Source organism: Anthonomus grandis, chromosome 5 (assembly GCF_022605725.1).
Source record: "Anthonomus grandis grandis chromosome 5, icAntGran1.3, whole genome shotgun sequence".
In the NCBI taxonomy this organism is placed as follows: domain Eukaryota; kingdom Metazoa; phylum Arthropoda; class Insecta; order Coleoptera; family Curculionidae; genus Anthonomus; species Anthonomus grandis.
The window spans coordinates 17,183,069-17,202,620 of NC_065550.1; the positions used below are offsets into that span (position 1 = coordinate 17,183,069).

Below are 19,552 nucleotides of genomic sequence, written 5' to 3' on the forward strand. Positions count from 1 at the left end.
GTTAACATATGTATTTATTATTTTAGGACTTCTGTGTCCGAGACTAGTGCTCCTAAAGATCCCTTGGCCTTAGATGATCCCCTTGAGATCCCAGTAATGCCATCTAGGTCGGGCAGGGGTAGCGCCTTCACTAGGTCTTCAGCACCAAAGCCTAGTGCTGTACCTGTGGAAAGTTTGTATTGTGACGTTTGTCAGCAAGAGGGCAGCAATACTACAGCTGTTAGGTAAGGATTACTTTCTCTTATGACTCTGATTACTGAATCTAATAGATGCCATATTGTATGTTACGGTTTTAGGAATACCACTTTCAGATCTATGACTAAGTACCTGCCGGTTCCAGTTTAAAATAATATTTTAATTAATACTGATATTGATTTGGGTCTTTCTCCGTTCTATGACATTCTTTATTACGACCTGCGTTGAGCACTTTTTCAGTTTGATTTACTAGAAAACTTCAGAGTCGAGTGATTAATAAAAAGAAACGGTCTTTTCAACAACTATTGACTGAAATGCCTCTTTCTCTAAAAAGTAATTTTAGAGAAAGAGGCAATCTGATATCCATTTTATGCCTTATATATGTGAACTTCTATCTTCGTTTTCTTTCTATGAGCATGCGCTAGTTTTAAAGATTTATCTGTACCGAAATACTATAATAACATGCCTGAACAATTTATTCGATTATACATGTATACAGGGTGTCAATTTGAAAAGGTGCCACTCTTATATTTCTGCCCATGTATAAAATTTCAAAATTTCCAAAAACACGTCAAATTTGTTTTTGAGGGGGACATTGTTTAGGTTAGTTTACAATCAGATTACAGCAGCCTTCTGCAGGGGCGGACATAACCTCTAAAATCTTAAATGTGTCGAGTGATTTTAAAGGTCTTTTAATTACCTTTTCAAATATACCACATACTTTATCTTTTTCTTAATAGTTTATAAGAAACAAATTAAAACCGTAAAGATTATTAATTTTGTTAAGTAATAACTATTGTAATAAAATAGAACATAAAAAAGTAATAAAAGGTAACTTAATTTATAAAATGTTCAAAATGTCCATTATTTTCTAAACAGTAATAAAGTCTGCTCTCAAACCTGTTTCTAACATTTTGGAAATCTTCTGCCTGGAATTCTCTACACGCAACTGTGATTCTTCTTTTTAAATCTTCCAAATTACTAGACTGTGTCTTAAAAACAATTTATTTTAAATGCCCAATAAAAAAATCTAAAGGTGATAAATGATAAAAAGATTGTGGTGGCCATTCAATTGCTCCCCGTCAACCAATCCATCTGCCAGGAAATCTATCATTTAACCACTCTCTAACCGGAAGAAAATAGTGTGGTGGAGCTCCATCTTGTCGGAAGTGTATTAAATTTTCTTGCAAAATCATATTACCCACTACATCAGTTTGATTTTTTAAGCTAGATGTTATTAAGGGGTCTATTGTGTCTTCCAACAGATTAAGCTTAGATTTTCTTCAATAAATAATGGTCCTAAAATAGAATTTCCAAGAATACTAGCCCAAACATTCATCTTCTCTGGATACTGCGTGTAACCTTAAAAAACTTCTAAAAATTCGCGGATTTTCATTATTCCAGTAGCGACAATTTTGTTTATTGACATTTCCATGTAAAAAAAATAAACATTCATTAGTAAAGCAAATATTCTGTAAAATATTTTGGTTTTCGTTTATAAAATTAGTCGTTATTTCACAAAATTCTTTTATCAAAATCGTCATCAAAAAGCTGTAGAAGAATTTGCATTTTATACGGGTGAAATTGATGTAATTTTAGTGCTTTTCTTACTGTTTCGTGAGACCTGGCGTGACACACTGCAAAGTGATGTAGAGAGCTCTGCAACTCGCCAGGGGGCTGTTGCAATTTGATTGAAAACTAACCTAAAAAATATCCCCCTCAAAAATAAATTTGACGTATTTTTGGAAATTTTTAAATTGTATACAGGGGCAGAAATATAGAGGGCGTATAGGAGACACCTTTTTAAATTGACACCCTGTATATTAAAATAGAGGATTTTTTCGATTTACCTTATTCGTAAGACTTGCTGATTTTTAGTGTCATGTATTGCAAAGTGTAAATTGAAATATTCTTCAGAACTTAATAGGATCCCACCGCTATTTCAAAAGGCCTATACAGGGTGACAATTCAAGAACTTGAAATAGCCATATCTTGGAAAGAAAAACTGAACAAAAAAATGCCGAAAAAGGTTTCTATAAAACGAAGGGGAAACAAAAGCATATTATCTTACCCTTATCTGCAACCCATGCACAGGGTGAGATACACCGGTTAAATCTTAAATAGAAAAGTGGATCGAGTGATACATCATCTTGAAGCTCTTTCAAAATGCTTTGTAATGATACCATAAAAAGCCATATATCAGAAAATTCTTCTGTATTCAATTAAATTTTAAAAATAATTTCCGTTATTTTAGAGACAATAATAAAGCCTACTTTCAAATTCTTCATGTACATTTACAAATGTTTCTCTGGATATAGCACAGCATTTCTTAAATATTGTGTTAGAGCTACTCCAGGGACTCAGGTTGCGTTTTAAAAACCACAGACTTTAGGTGACCCCGCAAAAAGAAGTCAAGAAGTGTTAAGTCCGAGGATCTAAGACTTTCAAGTTTTTAAATCTTCACCCCGTATACAATAATATTAGCCACATCAGACTCAAACTTAATTTTTCAGAAAAAAGGAAGGTCTTAATTTGATTTATAATTAAAAATACCCACTGAAATCACTCAAAATATCCGTTTAATACTAATAGTATACGAAAGGTCAAGAGAATATTTTTGAGAGAAATTTGCAGCACTGCCGTTCTGTGTAGAAATTTGGTGATTTAAAGAATCTAAATTAAAAATATTTATTTTATTAGTGATTTTTATAAATATAGTACAAAATAGTTTCACTTAATTAACGAATTTCACTCTTACTTTTGCTTTATAATAAAGAATGCAATTCAGTTTCTGCTATTATAATAATTTATTATATCACTTTATTTTTTCTGTTAAAATTGATTAATCACTGGCAGCATGGAATACTATGCATGTTTATCAACAAAATATCCCCTCTGCCTTCTGTGTAGATGTTGCGCTCAATCGAAAGCAAACAATGTTTATTCTAGGATATTCAGTGTTCTAAGAACTAATATCAAAATACTTTTCTTATAACACAAAAATTACATCCTAACAAAAATTTAATAGAAATGAGAGATCTTATGAAATATGTAAGTTCCAAATCATTTAATAGTAATATTAATAAAAGAGCAATTTCGCAAAAACAGTCTCTTATAATATCCTATTATTTGGTACTTTATGTCACTGTCACACTAATTACAATCAATTTTATACACGCCCGGTCAACGAATGAAGTCAATTTATTAAGTTGCTAATTTAAGTCAAGTTAAAAAACGATCGCGTTTTTTCTATTTTTTTGTAATAATTAATTCTCCCTTTTCCTAATTCAATTTATTTTCTTTTAGATGCGACGAATGCTTAAAGCTTTATCACTTCTCGTGTTTGGATCCACCCCTAAAATCTTCTCCAAAGAAAAGGGGATATTCTTGGCATTGTGCCGATTGTGACCCTACAGTAAGCATACCCTGATATTGCAGAGATTTTTTTCTAACATTTTACATATTTTTTTTAGGGGTCAGAGTAAATATGATACCAAGGTCTGTATTAAGGTACATGAGTTTTATTTAAAATGTTACGGCGTGCATAAGGTTTAATTTTGGTTACATTGATGTAATGAAATGGATTAGTTGCTAATAAAATTAGGTTAGACCCACAAAGACGTTTTAATTAAGCTTTTCACTAAAAAAAATTATTTTTGCTTACATTATCGAGGATTATTTTAAGTAGTAAATGAGTTTTGTACTAAAGAATTTGACTTTTTTATATCAGTTTTAAACATAGTTAAATCAATTGCTCTCATTGCGATACTAAATAATCTTACCTCTGTCTGCTGACTATTCTGAAGAAAGTTTCCATTGACAAAATCTGTTTGGAAATTTTTGGTCGTATCATATTGAGAGAACATGTTTGAACGGAAACTATGGAACTATTAATTTAGACACAACCAATTCAACGGTATAAAGAGATGTTTTTGGGACTGATTTTTTTTTCCATAGTTAGACTCCGTAAAGGTGTTGGAAGTTGAAAAAGATACCTGTTATTCCGACATTTGTGCATTGAAGGAACAGTTACAGATATCTAAATCTGTTTTTTATTAATTCTCCAACACAGCTACCAACTAGGCCAAATACTCCCGACGATAGTCGACCTCGGCTTCTCTTTGTTGGTGGAAATTGTAGCAGAGTGTTTCTAAAACATTTACGTTTGAAGTTTGAAGCTTACTACAAGGTCCAGTGTTTCCTGAAGCCGGGCAGTTCAAGCAGTGAAGTGATTAGGACAGCATCAAATTTAGTTAAGGACTTTACGAAAGAAGATTTTTTAATAGTAATGTTAAATGGAATATGTTTTTCATCTGATGTTTTAAAAAATTCAATTCAAAATCATGTTGATACAAACACTTTAGTGATGACAAGCCCTTATACTTATTTAAACCATAATGTTATCTATAATAGTAATAAGGTCCTTTATCGTATTTTCATGCAAATAATATTAATCTGTATGGGATTTTAGAGTCTAATCACGCCAGTAACTTTGGTTCAGACTTGGGACAGGCATCATTACATGCACATATTTTCAAATATTTTAAAATTAATATTTTATCGAATAAATTGTCTTTGAATCATCAAATTAATGAGTCTGAACTGATTACTGATCGTGAATTGAATTCTTCTTTTTTATAGACATGTCCACGAAGGTTGAATCTCATTCATGTTCATATTCTACTAGTAAGATTGAAATTAGCTCTTCGAAAAGCTTAAGTATCTTTATTCTTAATATACAATCCCTAAGAAACAAGATGGATGAGCTTCATCTTTTGCTGGACACATGTAATTTTCCAGATATTGACTTTCTGAGCACTGGTTAAGGCCTAGTGAATGTTTTTTAATATCTGATTATGTTCCTATATCAAATTTTTGTCGTCAACAATCTATACATGGTCCATGAATGGAACCATGATCTTGGCTAGACACACAATTGAAACGATTTTTTTGTAATATTGATAAGTATGATAATCTTCTGTTAGAGAATGTTTTTGAATTCTCTCTTTCTTTTTGTAAGCGTTTTAATTTATATATTCTTTGTGTTTATAGGCCACCTACAGGAGATATTGCTATGTTTTTGGACAAACTTGATTCTCTTTTATCCCAGTTGTCCCTACACTCTAAGGTTCTATTGGCTGGTGACTTTAATATCAACTACACTGATGAAACCTTGCCACGCACTTCTCTTTTAAGTATTTTAAATTCTTACGACTTGAAAATGCACGTTCTTTCTCCCACACGAATAACTTCTTCATCTGCAACTACAATTGACTATTTCTGCACAAATTTTGATGACGTTTTATGCACAGTACTCCCATCTGGTATTTCCGACCATGAAGCTATTCTTGCTAAAATGCCATATAATACTGTATTATCTTCATCTCATTATATGGGAAGAATTTTCAGCAGGAGAAATTTAAATGCTTTTTCTGCTGCTACAGCTTCGGTAAATTGGAATGCACTTGAAACGGCTTCTGACCCACTTACTTTATTTTTTCAAGTTCTGTGTGATAAGATCAATCAGTGCTTTCCTAAAATGAGGCTTAAAACTAAGAAACGAAAACCATGGGTTACAAGAGGCCTTAGAATTTCAGCTAAAAACCTCCGTTTTTTTACCAAATTGTGCAAATAAACCACTAATGAAAATATCCTTGTATATCATCAGAAATACCGTAGTCTGTACAGAAAGACAATTAAAGCAGCAAAATCTATTATAGGGATCGCTTAAATATGTCATCAAATGGGCAAAGAGAGTGTTGGTCGATTATTAATGATTTTAGACATTGCCATAGAAAAGTATCTGAACCGGAGTTAAGACCTGACATTTTAAACGACTATTATTGTGATATACCTAATATCTTGCTCAAGGGCATTCATAGTAACATTGATCCTTTACACTATCTTCAACAAGTGTCGGTTGAGCATTCATTTTTCTTTCATCCTGTCGATCTTTCCGAAGTAAAAAATGAAATCAAACGCCTAAAAAACCATAAATCATCTGGAGCTGATGGGATATCTTCGAGGTTGTTACTCTTTTTGCCTGATTCAGCCTTAAATGCTTTAGTTTCTGCCATAAACAATTCTCTACATATTGGCATTTTTCCTTCATGTTTAAAAGAGGTTGTGGTTATCCCTCTTCATAAAGGTGGAGATTTGGATCAGCCTTGTAATTTCCGTCCCATTTCTATTTTGTCTACCCTCGCTAAGATAGTTGAAAAACTTGCAAAAAGCAGAATTTTGTCCTTTTTACATCATAATGGCATTTTGTCTGCAAATCAGTTTGGATTTCAAGCCGGTAAAGGGACTCATGATGCTGTTTTTAGCTTTTTGGAGAGCGTCTATGTGTCCTTGAATTCTGGAGAGTCATCGGCGGCAGTGTTTTGTGATCTATCCAAAGCATTTGACTGTATGGATCATGGAATACTGTTATCTAAGCTCGATAAATATGGTTTTAGGGGCGTAGCGTTGCTTGGCTTGAGTCCTATCTATCAAATCGTACTCAGAAGGTTACAGTGTCTGGGCGTTTGTCTGCTTCTAGATCCCTAAAATGCGGCGTTCCCCAGGGTTCAGTGTTATTTTTACTGTATGTGGATGACTTGAGTTCATTGAAACTGCAGGGCAAGGTGGTTCAGTTTGCTGATGATACCACCATAATATGGAGCCATAAAAATTCTGATTATATTCAGACTTGTATCCTTGAAGACCTTCAGATTTTATCAGGGTGGTGTGCTTCCAACAGACTCGTGTTTAATGTAAGAAAGACGTCTATTATGGGGTTTAAGTGCGATGTTCAGGGTCTGAGGATGACGAAAATTCCCTCCTGCAGAATAAAGAGTGCTGCAAGTTCCTAGGAATTACCATTGATGGTCGCCTTCGGTTTGAAGATCATATTTTACATTTAGCTAGGAAATTATCTTCTGGATGTTTCGCAGTAAAAATGGCAAAACAAGAACTGGGAGGGGTGGTTGCACGTTCAGTGTAATTTTCACTTATTGAATCTCATATTCGGTATGGCTTGCCTTTTTGGGGTTTAACCAATAAGGGGCTACTTAACATTATCTTTGTTATTAAAAAAAAAAGCAGTTAGATACCTGTGTTCTGCTAAGTTAAGAGATTCTTGCAAACCCCTCTTCATTTCTGAAAAAATCCTAACTCTTTTTTCACTCTTTATCTTAGAAACAGCTGCTCTTATTCACAAAATTCCCAAACTACCCTCTGACACTGGCCATTTGACTCGTCGTGTAAATGATGTTCCCCTACCTATTCCTACGTCTTCCCTTACCAAAAACTCATTAATTTACATAAGTAAAAAAATTTACAATCATGTTCCTCTGTGTGTTAGACATATATCGGATGTTAAGAAATTTAAAAGGGAATTAAAGTCGCTTTTATTGGCTAAGGCATATTATAACCTGGATGACTTTTTTAATGATAGGTTTTAACCTTGGACATGTTGGAAAGTTTTCTTTTTTTCCTTTTTTCTACTCTAGTTTTGTCAACAAGTTTACCTTTATTTAGTAATTGATTGTTTTATTTAGTTATCTTTAATTTAAGTATGTTCAAAAAGTTTTGTCTTCTTGTGTTTAATTTTGTTCATTGTTTTGTCAATTTTTGAAATTGTATTTGTGTTTTGTTTTTTTAGCTTGTAGGATGCTTGTACACAAGATTATTCTTACGTAATACAGCACATTTTCTTTCTTTCTTTGTCTTTCTATTTGTAAAGTTAGCTGTTGAGATAGTTTCGAAATCAGACAAATCTATAAAGCATTTGTAGAATCAATAAGCAAAGTATGTACTTACCAAGGAAACTAGAGAGAGGAGACTGATCTGTACCCAAAAATGAACGAAAACTAGATTAATTTTTGTTGGCGGTGTTGGTCACAAGTGTACCTAACTCTGGCTGACTACCTTTTGATAATGTTATTGTTTTCGAAGTATTGTGATAATCTTATGGTACGTGTGCGAGTGTTTGCGGTTCCCAGCTGCCTAATAATAATCTGAGTAATCCTGTCAGACATGACAAAATTAATGAGACAAAATAATTTACATGAAATTATTTATGTTGTAATCTAGATGTATTTCAAGATTTCATTAACAGGTCACTGTTAATGAAATCTTGAAATCACTGTTTGATAAATATATGATAAGATATGAAATATTGATGAGAAAATAATTTATATAAAAATATTATAAATTTCATTAAATAATCATTTTCATTCGACAGTGAAAAGTATGAAATAACTTTTATAACAGGAATACATTAAATTCATGAAATAACATAAGATATATAATTATTTTCTTCAACACTAATTTTGATTTTTCATTTATTTAATATATTACATTACGAGAAATATTTATATTCACATTACAATTTTACCTGCATTTCTAAAATAATTAATTAAAATATATACTCTATGAAATTAATTTGGAATTCCTTCGTTGTTTTGTTTTTTTTTCGTGATTGGTTATTACGCCGGTTGAAACATTTAGCTAAAAAATAAAACCTCATCTTCAGGTACATGTCTATTGTTCAAATGCTGAACTCTTTGCAATGATTTTTCTATCCTATAATTGGAAAGTCAGTGAGATTGTCTGCGAATTTTTACATTACCTTTGTTCGCGGTGACAGTCCTGGGCAAGTTCAGAATTACTTGCATGTGCATTGTTAAAAAGAGCGTTCGCGGTGACCAGTCCTGAACTTTTAGTTCGAAATCCTGCTGTTCGCGGATGTTTTGTTACTTGTTCAGGACCAATCTGTAACTAGTTCAATCGATCCTTGGCTCCCATTAGAATTTTGAGTTCTGGACGTGCGCAATAGATTTTCAATGACATACTTGATCTTAGAACATTGAAAGACAACAAAGACCTTTTAATATTCTAAGTATTTGATGTATGTCGAGTATTTACTCTTTTTGTGTTTATTTTCTGATAAGTAATGATTATTTTATTTTTAAATTTAAAACCAATAATAGTTACTGTTACAAATAACAATTGTTTTTTATTACTTTTATGGGTAGTTTGTTGCTTAAATAGCAGTCCCTGTTTTAATTAAATCGATTTTGTTAGATTAGTTGCCCATGATAAATTTATCATGTCTGATCATTTAAGTTTCAGTGATGAGGACTTGGAGAACCTCTAAGAAGTTACCGTACCGTGCCAAAATTGGAAGACTTAGAAGTTCCCAAAGATGTTGGATATTTTGAAAACATTGTCTCACAATTTGATGATATTGATTTGATGAACCTGTATTTTCAACATTTTTGAATGGGCTCAGCACTGACGAATGAACTGGCAGATCATTTTGTTGCATTCTTATATTATAAAAAATAGGAAGGATACTCAGAAAAAATAACTCCATCGAAATTTATTACAGTATTTCTTGTCCATTTCTCTGCTTTATATATTTACCGTTTAAAGAAAAATAAACTCCTTACAAACCCTAAACAAAAAAACAGAACCTATACTAACCCAAACAAATTTAGATGTTGACAGTCCGTGGATCGTTCGCGGTTGAAATAAATTTCGAGCAGGTTATGAATCAGGCATGCGCATATCCTTAAAGAACGAAGAGTTCCCGACTGATGAGGGATGCATTTAGAACTGTCACCGCGAACAAAGCTATTACCTTGTCACAAATATCAAAAGTAATATTTTAATTTCCAACGACACTTAAAAATATTTACTTTAATGTGGAAAATAATTGTAGAACCGATGCGCTTCGTTGCGTGAGTCTTTTGTATTTTTCTACAATGTCAATAAACTCATTCCAAGGTTTTTTCTCATCCCTTTAAGGCTGCATAGATGAGATACAATTTGCACAAGTCTTGACATTTCTTATGCAAAATCCAAGAACATAGGTTAGAATTTCAATTGGCGAGATCTTCTATTCTATCCTGAGTTCGAAACGTAGAATGATGCTCGACAATTTGATCTCCTATATTTGTATCACTGCTTTAATTTTCATCAACATTTAATACTTCGTCTTCATCTGTTTTTGAGTGAGTAGCTGATTTTTGATTCATTTGTTTCTAGATAGCTGTTAACAAGCTTTTCAAGACTTTCCAACAACTGTTTTTAATTTTCCCAGTAGCACCTAACCTTTCCTTTGTGTTTATGAATGTTCTCAAAAGAGTCCGCGGACCCGAGGGTCTCTCGGGACCACTACTAACATTGTTACCTTTGTTTGTTTAATCAAAGAGTAACAACACAGTAATCGAAAAACATTGTTAATCGTGATGATCACTGCACCCGCACGCACATCTTAAGTCCAAAAAAGTGCTGTGATACAAGAAATATATTTATTAAAAGAAAAAAGCGACACATTAAAAATAATACCAGTTTTTAAAAAACCTTACAATTTGCAATGTTTTTATTATACTTTAAATTAGTATTTTTTAAGATTTTGTTTAACAATTGCGAATATTTCAAGTTAGAAAAGGTTATCATTATTTCTATTATTAAAAGGTTATCATATCTTCTGTTAATTCTATTATAGATAATCTGATTCGATAGAATGGAAAATTGCGAAAATTTGTATTAAAAGTTAAAAAAAATGTTTTGAAAACCGTAATAGGGAAAATTCCATCAGGTTTGAATTTTAGGAATTTGATTTCTCATCGGACTCGGTTAGGACTATATGAGCCACGTGATTAACAATTACATCCTCAACTTAAACATTAAAAATTTGATTGCCCATTACATTGCATTATTTTTGTTGGTATTGGGATCTTCTTCGAACAAAGAATCGTAGATTGCCTGAGACTTCGAGCTTTGCATTAGAATTTTTCTGGGTATTTTGCTCATCCTCATTCTGTAAATACTTTTTACTTATTTAGATTTTAAGATCATCCTGCATACCCAGTCCAAACAATCACAAATCATTCATCATCGCCTAGTATAAGAAATAATTCTCGCAGTAAGAAATGAATGTAAAAAAATTCTATGAAATTATTTGCAAAATTTGGCTTTAAAAGAAAACTAAATTAACAGGAAAAAAAGTTTTATTAGAAAAAAATGTTTAATGCTACTGTGAAAATAATTCAATATTCTATAAAATTGATTATTAACAAATTATTATTATTTAAAATATTATTATTACAAATTATTATATTATAAAATTGATTATAATCAAAAAATTACTGTATTCTATATGAGTTTTAATATTTATATATTTTTTATTCTTTTAATAAAAAAACAGGAGATACAACGATGACTTAGTATTTCCTGGTTCATTGAATGACGATTTTCGGTATTTTCAAATAATGGATATGCCATTCTTCGTAAAATTGTCTTCGTGTCTGGTAAGAATTTTATACTTCAGGTTTAATTACTTTAACGACATATCCTGATATTTTTTTCAAGAAAGTGCAATTCCCATACATGATCACCTTTTTTAATATAATCAAATACTCTCGCCACTTAATTTCATCCTGCACAAGCGAAACTGATGCGAAACAGTTTTTGGTATATTAAATTATATACTCTATATATAATTCATATACGTAGTATTCATATTTTAGTTATATAATAACGTACTGATCAGTGGAGTCTTAAAAAGAGTTAAAATCTTTCTTTTCTTTTTTCCCGATCAGAACGGGAGCCGCTCGTGCAACCGCGAACTTTAAAGCTCCTAATCCCCTTTGAAAATGAATTTAAAACGATTTTTTTATCAAAAATTCTCTTTTTGAAAAATTTTCTGCGGCACCCTTCATCCAGACAACACATTCCTTTCCAATTCCTCGTATTCCTTTCCTACCCTCTGCCGTTGGTGGCTGCTTCTAAATTTACGGCGATAGCCAGGCCGAATGATGCCGGACGCATCGGGGGACAGGCGACAACGTGCATTGAGAAGTTTTTTGGAGAACCCTTAATCTCACTACATGCGTGAGTGTAAAAGATTGAAATAGAACCTTTCGCTCAGTATACATCAGAGTTGCCAGATCCGTGAAAAGAAAAAGCGGGACATCGAAATTCACGTTAGTCTGTGTAAATGTAGAAAAAGGAATGGTCGGGTGGGAGCTTCGATTTTTTTAAATTTCATTTAACATTCTCTTCTTTTTAGCATTCCCTAAGAATTTTTTTGGTAGATCTCCCTAAAAAGTGTTGTTTCATCGATAATCATCCCAGCTCAATGATGAGGATTCATCATCAGGCGAAGCCTTTCAGCACATTTTATTCCTGTGCGAGTCTGATCTTCAGGGTATTGGTCAAAAACAACTGTCACGTTCGATGTATCGGGTATACAATTAAGAAAGATCGCCGGCCATGTCTCAGAAACTACTCATTGCACAACGAAAGGAAAAAATATATAAAAATATAATAATTTCATTTGTCATATAAAAATATGATAAATGAAAAAGTGTAGCCAATATAACACATATGCGATGCCAACATTATTGACTGAATATCCCTAGATGTAACTAAAATCGAAATGATTGAGAATCGCTACCAAATTCGAGTGTCATGACAGAGTCGCTTTGAAATTTCGACATCGAAATCATCGTTAACCCTTATAATATTATTGTTGATTGAATATTCAATCAACGATATTCTTCTATGATCAAAATGAAATAGAATCAACGCCCTGGTAAGAACATGTTGAACTTTTAACAACGGTTACTATCAAAAATGTCAAATGACATCACGGTTAAGGCTATCTATCGCTTTAGGTGCATTCATAATCAATCCGCGGTCCAAGTGCACTTTCAAGTGTAAATTCGGCATACTAAAAGACTTTCATAACAGATTTATATATTGTGAGTCTGGGCATTCTGTAATTCATCTATTTCGATTTTTATTATTATTTTGTTTACGTTTTTTTTCGGTTTGTGTGTACTTGTATTTTTATTTTATATATATTATTTAAGTTTTAAATGATAGGTGGTGAGGTAAGTTTTTGAGGAATTGCAAGTAATTTAACTTGTCCCGTCAAATTATTTATAAAAAAGCAGGTACGCCACTGTTTTTTTGAAAATAAAATTTTTTTCTAAATATTTTATTTATATCTCACAAAATACAGCCCTTGCATTTTTGCGGTCCGTCGCATCGTTTTGGTGAAAAAAAATAAAATCCATACCAGAGTTCTTTATTTTATAATTTTTATTTTATAAGTTTTTTTTTATTTCCCGAAAATTTTAGGCAGTTTATCTTGGTAATCTCCATAGAATAAATAATAATAATAACAAAGTGGAGATCGGATCGGAAGTCAATTTTTGCAGAAAATCAAGATACCATACCCAATTGCAAATATTGTTGTCAGAGAGAATATTAGAGATCAGACAGAACTCTGGTTCCAGCACGATGGCGGTCTAGCGCATTTCGCGAGTACTGTAAAGGCTTTCCTAGTTCAGAACTACAGCAACAGGTGGATTGGTAGAGGTGGTCCAGTCCCTTGGCCAGCAAGGTCACCTGATCTGACACCTGTAGACTTTTTTGTTTGGGGCGCCATGGAACAGCCTATGTACGCAACACCTGTAACCAACCGAGAAGACCTTGTTGCTAGAGTTGTGGTGGCTGCGGACTTTCTGAAGAAACGATCCCAGGTCTTTGCTCGCGTCTTAGGTCAACAGGTGCAGAAAATGTATGGAAATGCATGGAAGACACTTTAAGCATTTGGTTTAAATTGTTTTTTTGTTTAAATTCTTTTTTATTGCTTAAATTGTTTATTGTTTAGTTAAATTATTTACTACCACCAGACGCATTGGAATATGTACCAGATCTAAGGACAGATACTCATCAATTCTCATCAAAAATATAATATAGAGGAAATAATTGCTGATATCCACCAAAATACCATTTCAGATAAAGAGCAGGTTACCTTAGATAAAACTTCTCTAAATATTACACCATTCACTTAATATAATCATTTTACCTATATGTATAAATAATTCTGAAGGGATTAAGTAGCTTTGGCATATTAATTGAATTCTCTTTTTTAACCGCAAAAGTGCCAAGACAAAATATGCAGCACATATAATGCGTTCTCTCCTTTATCCATATTTTGTTTTATAAGCTTCAAACTTATTTTGTCGCACTCACTATTTACGGAACATGACAACAGGATAATTCTCAAGATTAAATTAAAACAAACATAAAATAACAGAAGAGTAATAACTGCGCATGCCGTAACTCGGCACGATTCAAAAAAGTTTGCAGCTTGCAAACAATTTTGTTCGCTCCAGCTGGCACACAAGCTAAAGTTGAATTTTATTGTGAATGGTCCTATTATTTATAACATACTTAGCATGCGTGTCCAAATGTCACTTTACCCACGGATTGATTGTGAACGCACCATAGATGGGATGCTTTAAAATTGCGGTCAATCGGTTATTTTACTTGTTTACATGTTTATTCTGCGGCGCTGTATTGTGTACATGGACGTTGTTCTTAAAACTTCATTATTTTTTTTAGATGGAATTTGAACAAAACCCACTTGTGGTTTTACAATTCGTAAAAAATATTGGGCCTAATACATTTTTGTCTATTTTGACAAGTATATTTATTATTATAAATATATATATCTTGACGGCCGGTCCATTCTATAATGTCAGTGTGTATGAACTGTAGTTTTGGTTTGTTTATACAATCCGTTTTCGATTTTTTTTATTTGTCACCTGTCAACCGCTATAACTTTCCTCCTAAGCAGGGTTGCTGGTGGTTAAAGCGGCTAGGCTAAGAGAGTAAAAAACATAAAAACTGGCGCAAATCAGAACTCAATATCTTATTTTATTCCAAAATTATTAATTTAAATGTTTTTGAACAATAAAATCCGTCGCCCCACTGCCATTATTGCATCACGGGTTAGTAGTTGGCTTTGAAAACAAATGAAAATTAATTAATATTTTCGGGGCCATGATAAAACGTTTATGATCGGTGTGAAATGTAACGTCAAAGACAGTTTTTGAAATCATTTAAGTTTTTAAAAAGGCCAAACGTAATTCCAAACGACATAGCTTTTGATATGCTAGAAGTGTATTTTGAGTTAATGCAAAATGCACGCATTGCAGCCCCTATATATGCCCAAAGATATTCTGACCGAAGACACTATAAATATAGAGTCTTTGCCGGTATAGCTACCAGGCTAAGAAATACTGGCAGTATTCGCGGCAATATTCATCGAAGACGAAGGCGAGGCCGCATAGAGGCAAGCGTTATAAATGTTGGCCTATATTGAAATAAACCCTCAAATAAGCATCCGAAATATTTCTAAGGAGTTAAGAATATCCCACGGTACAGTAGAAAATATTTTAAAAGAGCACCCTTTTTTTATTTGTTACAACACTAATGCTTCCTAATATCTTATATTTATTGTTTTTTACTTAGACTTCATCCATATCACGTGGTTCCGCACGAGGCGCTTCTCGAAAGAAACTTTGATGGCAGACTTAATTTATGTCATTGGCTATTAAACATGGTTAGAGAAGATCTCCGGTTTATCTCGAAGATATTTTCGACAGACGAGGCATCATTTAGCAGCGATGGTGGCGTAAACCTGCATAATCTGCATTATTGGGTCGAAGAAAATCCCCGCTGGATCCGTGAGATTCAACACCAAGGGAGATGGACTTTAAATGTGTGGTGCGGCATTATAGGCGGAAAAATTATTGGTCCTTTCTTTTTCAATCAAGCACTTTCTGGTAAAGTGTATTTAATTTTTTTGCAAAATGATCTCCCGAGGTTACTGAAAGATGTTGATTTGGAAACAAGAGGACAAATAATTTTTCAACATGATGGTTGCCCTGCACATTTTGCAGTTGAAGTTCGTCAATACTTAACCAGGCAGTATCGTGTGTGGATAGGAAGAGGAACTATATTTCCTTGGCCTACTCCATCCTCAGATCTGACTGTCCTAGAATTTTATCTGTAGAGAAGGATTAAAGATTTAGTTTTTGCCACCCCACCCACAAGTGACAAAACGACATGCAGGACCGAATACGCAATGCAATAAATTCCTTATCCACAGCAGAAATCCAAACAGCGGTTCTGTCAACGACACAACGACTTCGACGTGTATTGAAAATGAAGGAAAACAGTTTGAGCATCTAGGACACCATAAAAAATTAAAAACAATTTATTAATTACAAAAATTTGAGTGCTGGAGTTTTATTTTTATTGTTCAAAACGATTTTGATTAATAATTTCGGAATAAAATATCATATCAAGTTGCAGTTTGCGTCAGTTTTTATGTTTTTTCATACTCTTTTAGCCTAAATGAAAAAAATAAAAACAAAAATCGCTGAAAAAGTCCAAATTAACACAAACCGCTCTCTAGCGCTCAACAAAACAACTAAGTTGGCCAAGTAATTATACCACATAAAAGCCTAATAATTACCCTTTAAAACAAAAGCAAGTTCGTTAAAATTCGTTAGGCCAATCAAAAGTTATCAACAATTTTAGATATAAATATTAAACCCTTCCCCCATCTATTATTTGACAGATAAGAAAAAAAAATTGAAAATAAAAAATATTTAGAATTTATCATATTTTAAAATGGCATCATTCTTCTCTAGGATTTACTTTGAATATTTTCAATAAAACCAATTTTTTCCATTTCAATATTGTATTAGGCTCCCTAGCGGTCATCGTACGAACTTGTAAATAATTTCCAGCGTTTTCTCTTTGCCGCTTTTATGAGAAATATTTTTTCCTTTCGTTGTGTAATGAGTAGTTTCTGAGACATGGCCGGCGATCTTTCTTAATTGTATACCCGATACATCGAACGTGACAGTTGTTTTTGACCAATACCCTGAAGATCAGACTCGCACTGAAAGGCTTCGCCTGATGATGAATCCTCATCATTGAGCTGGGATGATTATCGATGAAACAACACTTTTTAGGGATATTTACCAAAAAAATTCTTAGGGAATGCTAAAAAGAAGAGAATGTTAAATGAAATTTAAAAAAATCGAAGCTCCCACCCGACCATTCCTTTTTCTACATTTACACAGACTAACGTGAATTTCGATGTCCCGCTTTTTCTTTTCACGGATCTGGCAACTCTGATGTATACTGAGCCAAAGGTTCTATTTCAATCTTTTACACTCACGTATGTAGTGAGATTAAGGGTTCTCCAAAAAACTTCTCAATGCACGTTGTCGCCTGTCCCCCGATGCGTCCGGCATCATCCGGCCTGGCTATCGCCGTAAATTTAGAAGCAGCCACGAACGGCAGAGGGTAGGAAAGGAATACGAGGAATTGGAAAGGAATGTGTTGTCTGGATGAAGGATGCCGCAGAAAATTTTTCAAAAAGAGAATTTTTGATAAAAAAATCGTTTTAAATTCATTTTCAAAGGGGATCAGGAGCTTTAAAGTTCGCGGTTGCACGAGCAGCTCCCGTTCTGATCGGGAAAAAAGAAAAGAAAGATTTTAACTCTTTTTAAGACTCCACTGATCAGTACGTTATTATATAACTAAAATATGAATACTACGTATATGAGTTATATATAGAGTATATAATTTAATATACCAAAAACTGTTTCGCATCAATTTCGTTGGTGCAGGATGAAATTAAGTGGCGAGAGTATTTGATTATATTAAAAAAGGTGATCATGTATGGGAATTGCACTTTCTTGAAAAAAATATCAGGATATGTCGTTAAAGTAATTAAACCTGAAGTATAAAATTCTTACCAGACACGAAGACAATTTTACGAAGAATGGCATATCCATTGTTTGAAAACACCGAAAATCGTCATTCAATGAACCAGGAAATACTAAGTCATCGTTGTATCTCCTGTTTTTTTATTAAAAGAACAAAAAATATATAAATATTAAAACTCATATAGAATACAGTAATTTTTTGATTATAATGAATTTTATAATATAATAATTTGTAATAATAATATTTCAAATAATAATAATTTGTTAATAATCAATTTTATAGAATATTGAATTATTTTCACAGTGGCTTTAAACATTTTTTTCTAATAAAACTTTTTTTCCTGTTAATTTAGTTTTCTTTTAAAGCTAAATTTTGCAAATAATTTAAAAGAATTTTTTTACATTCATTTCTACTGCGAGAATTATTTCTTATACTAGGCGATGATGAATGATTTGTGATTGTTTGGACTGGGTATGCAGGATGATCTTAAAATCTAAATAAGTAAAAAGTATTTACAGAATGAGGATGAGCAAAATACCCAGAAAAACTCTAATGCACAGCTCGAAGTCTCAGGCAATCTACGATTCTTTGTTCAAAGAAGATCTCAATACCAACGAAAAATAATGCAATGTAATGGGCAATAAAATTTTTAATGTTTAAGTTGAGGATGTAATTGTTAATCACGTGGCTCATATAGTCATTGGGGTACCAAGATGGCACTTTTTGCCTTGAGTGCAGCCAGTTCCGCACGAGCCATGGGAGGTCGTGCGGCTCTAGTTCCTATTCCGTAAGTAAAAAACATGGCGATTATTATTTGGGGAAGTTGATAAATAATTCATATAAGCAAAACTAAATTTTAAGGGAAGGTAACATAAAACATAACCTCAACTAAGAACAGCCAATTTTTGAATTTTTCCTCAAGGCTAAATCCAAAAACCATTGGCAATGCAACAGTGCGGTTTTTTACCTGAACCGAACCAGTGTCGGTGCCACAATTTTTTTTCCAATGGATTTCGCTATTATAGTACTAGGACTGAGTGAGAGAGAACTATCGGACTGTAGCGTTATAGGATGTAAATAAATAAATGTGTGTTAAATATGTTAATAAGTTAAATCAAATGTTAGTGTTACTGTTAGGACTTAAGGAATTAAAGAAAGTGTTGCTGTCGAATTTAGATTGTTCATTAATGCAAGTGTAAACCGGTGATTTAATGGCTTTATTTATTTCCAGGATTGTCAAAAGATCCGGTATCTCGGTATCCGCCTCAGGCTCGAACCTATGTCCAGTACCGATAATATGATTGGCGAAAGAAGAAAAGGTATTGGTTATAAATCGGTGTGTATTCTTTTCAATGAGTTTACTATGTTCTTTGTCTCTTGTTTCGATTCTCCTTTCGCTTTGTCCAATGTAGCACACATTGCAGTCAGGATGAGAACATTTTAGTCTGTAAACACCAGATCTGCGTGTTACGGGAATTTTATCTTTGATGTTGACTAGCGATTTAGACAAATTATTCAAGGTCCTGAAACAAACACGCAATCGCTCATTGGAATCCCTCGACAAACTCTTGGCAACTTGATGGGATATGTTTCCAAAATCTGATAAGCGACATCATATTTAAATGTTTGTAAAGATGTTTAAAATAACGAGAATTTATTATTTTGTCAGGATAACCATTGTTCCGAGCAATTTGAAAAATTCACTGGATGTCGTGCAATGTACCATTCAAGTATTATTTGTTATTGTTTAGAATTT

At 32.9% G+C, this 19,552-nt stretch overlaps 1 protein-coding gene across 2 annotated transcripts in view; it reads left to right on the top strand.

Annotated features, from left to right (window-relative positions):
- LOC126736263 (PHD finger protein 14) overlaps nt 1-3,813 on the top strand; it is a 46,235-nt gene extending 42,422 nt beyond the window's left edge. For both annotated transcript variants that reach the window (XM_050440532.1, XM_050440533.1), the window contains exons 14-16: nt 27-224; nt 3,502-3,610; nt 3,669-3,813. In XM_050440532.1, coding sequence (XP_050296489.1) covers nt 27-224; nt 3,502-3,610; nt 3,669-3,680 — 319 coding nt within the window. In that variant the 3' untranslated portion in view covers nt 3,681-3,813. The remainder of the gene's footprint in view (nt 1-26; nt 225-3,501; nt 3,611-3,668) is intronic.
- Nucleotides 3,814-19,552: the final 15,739 nt, after the last annotated feature.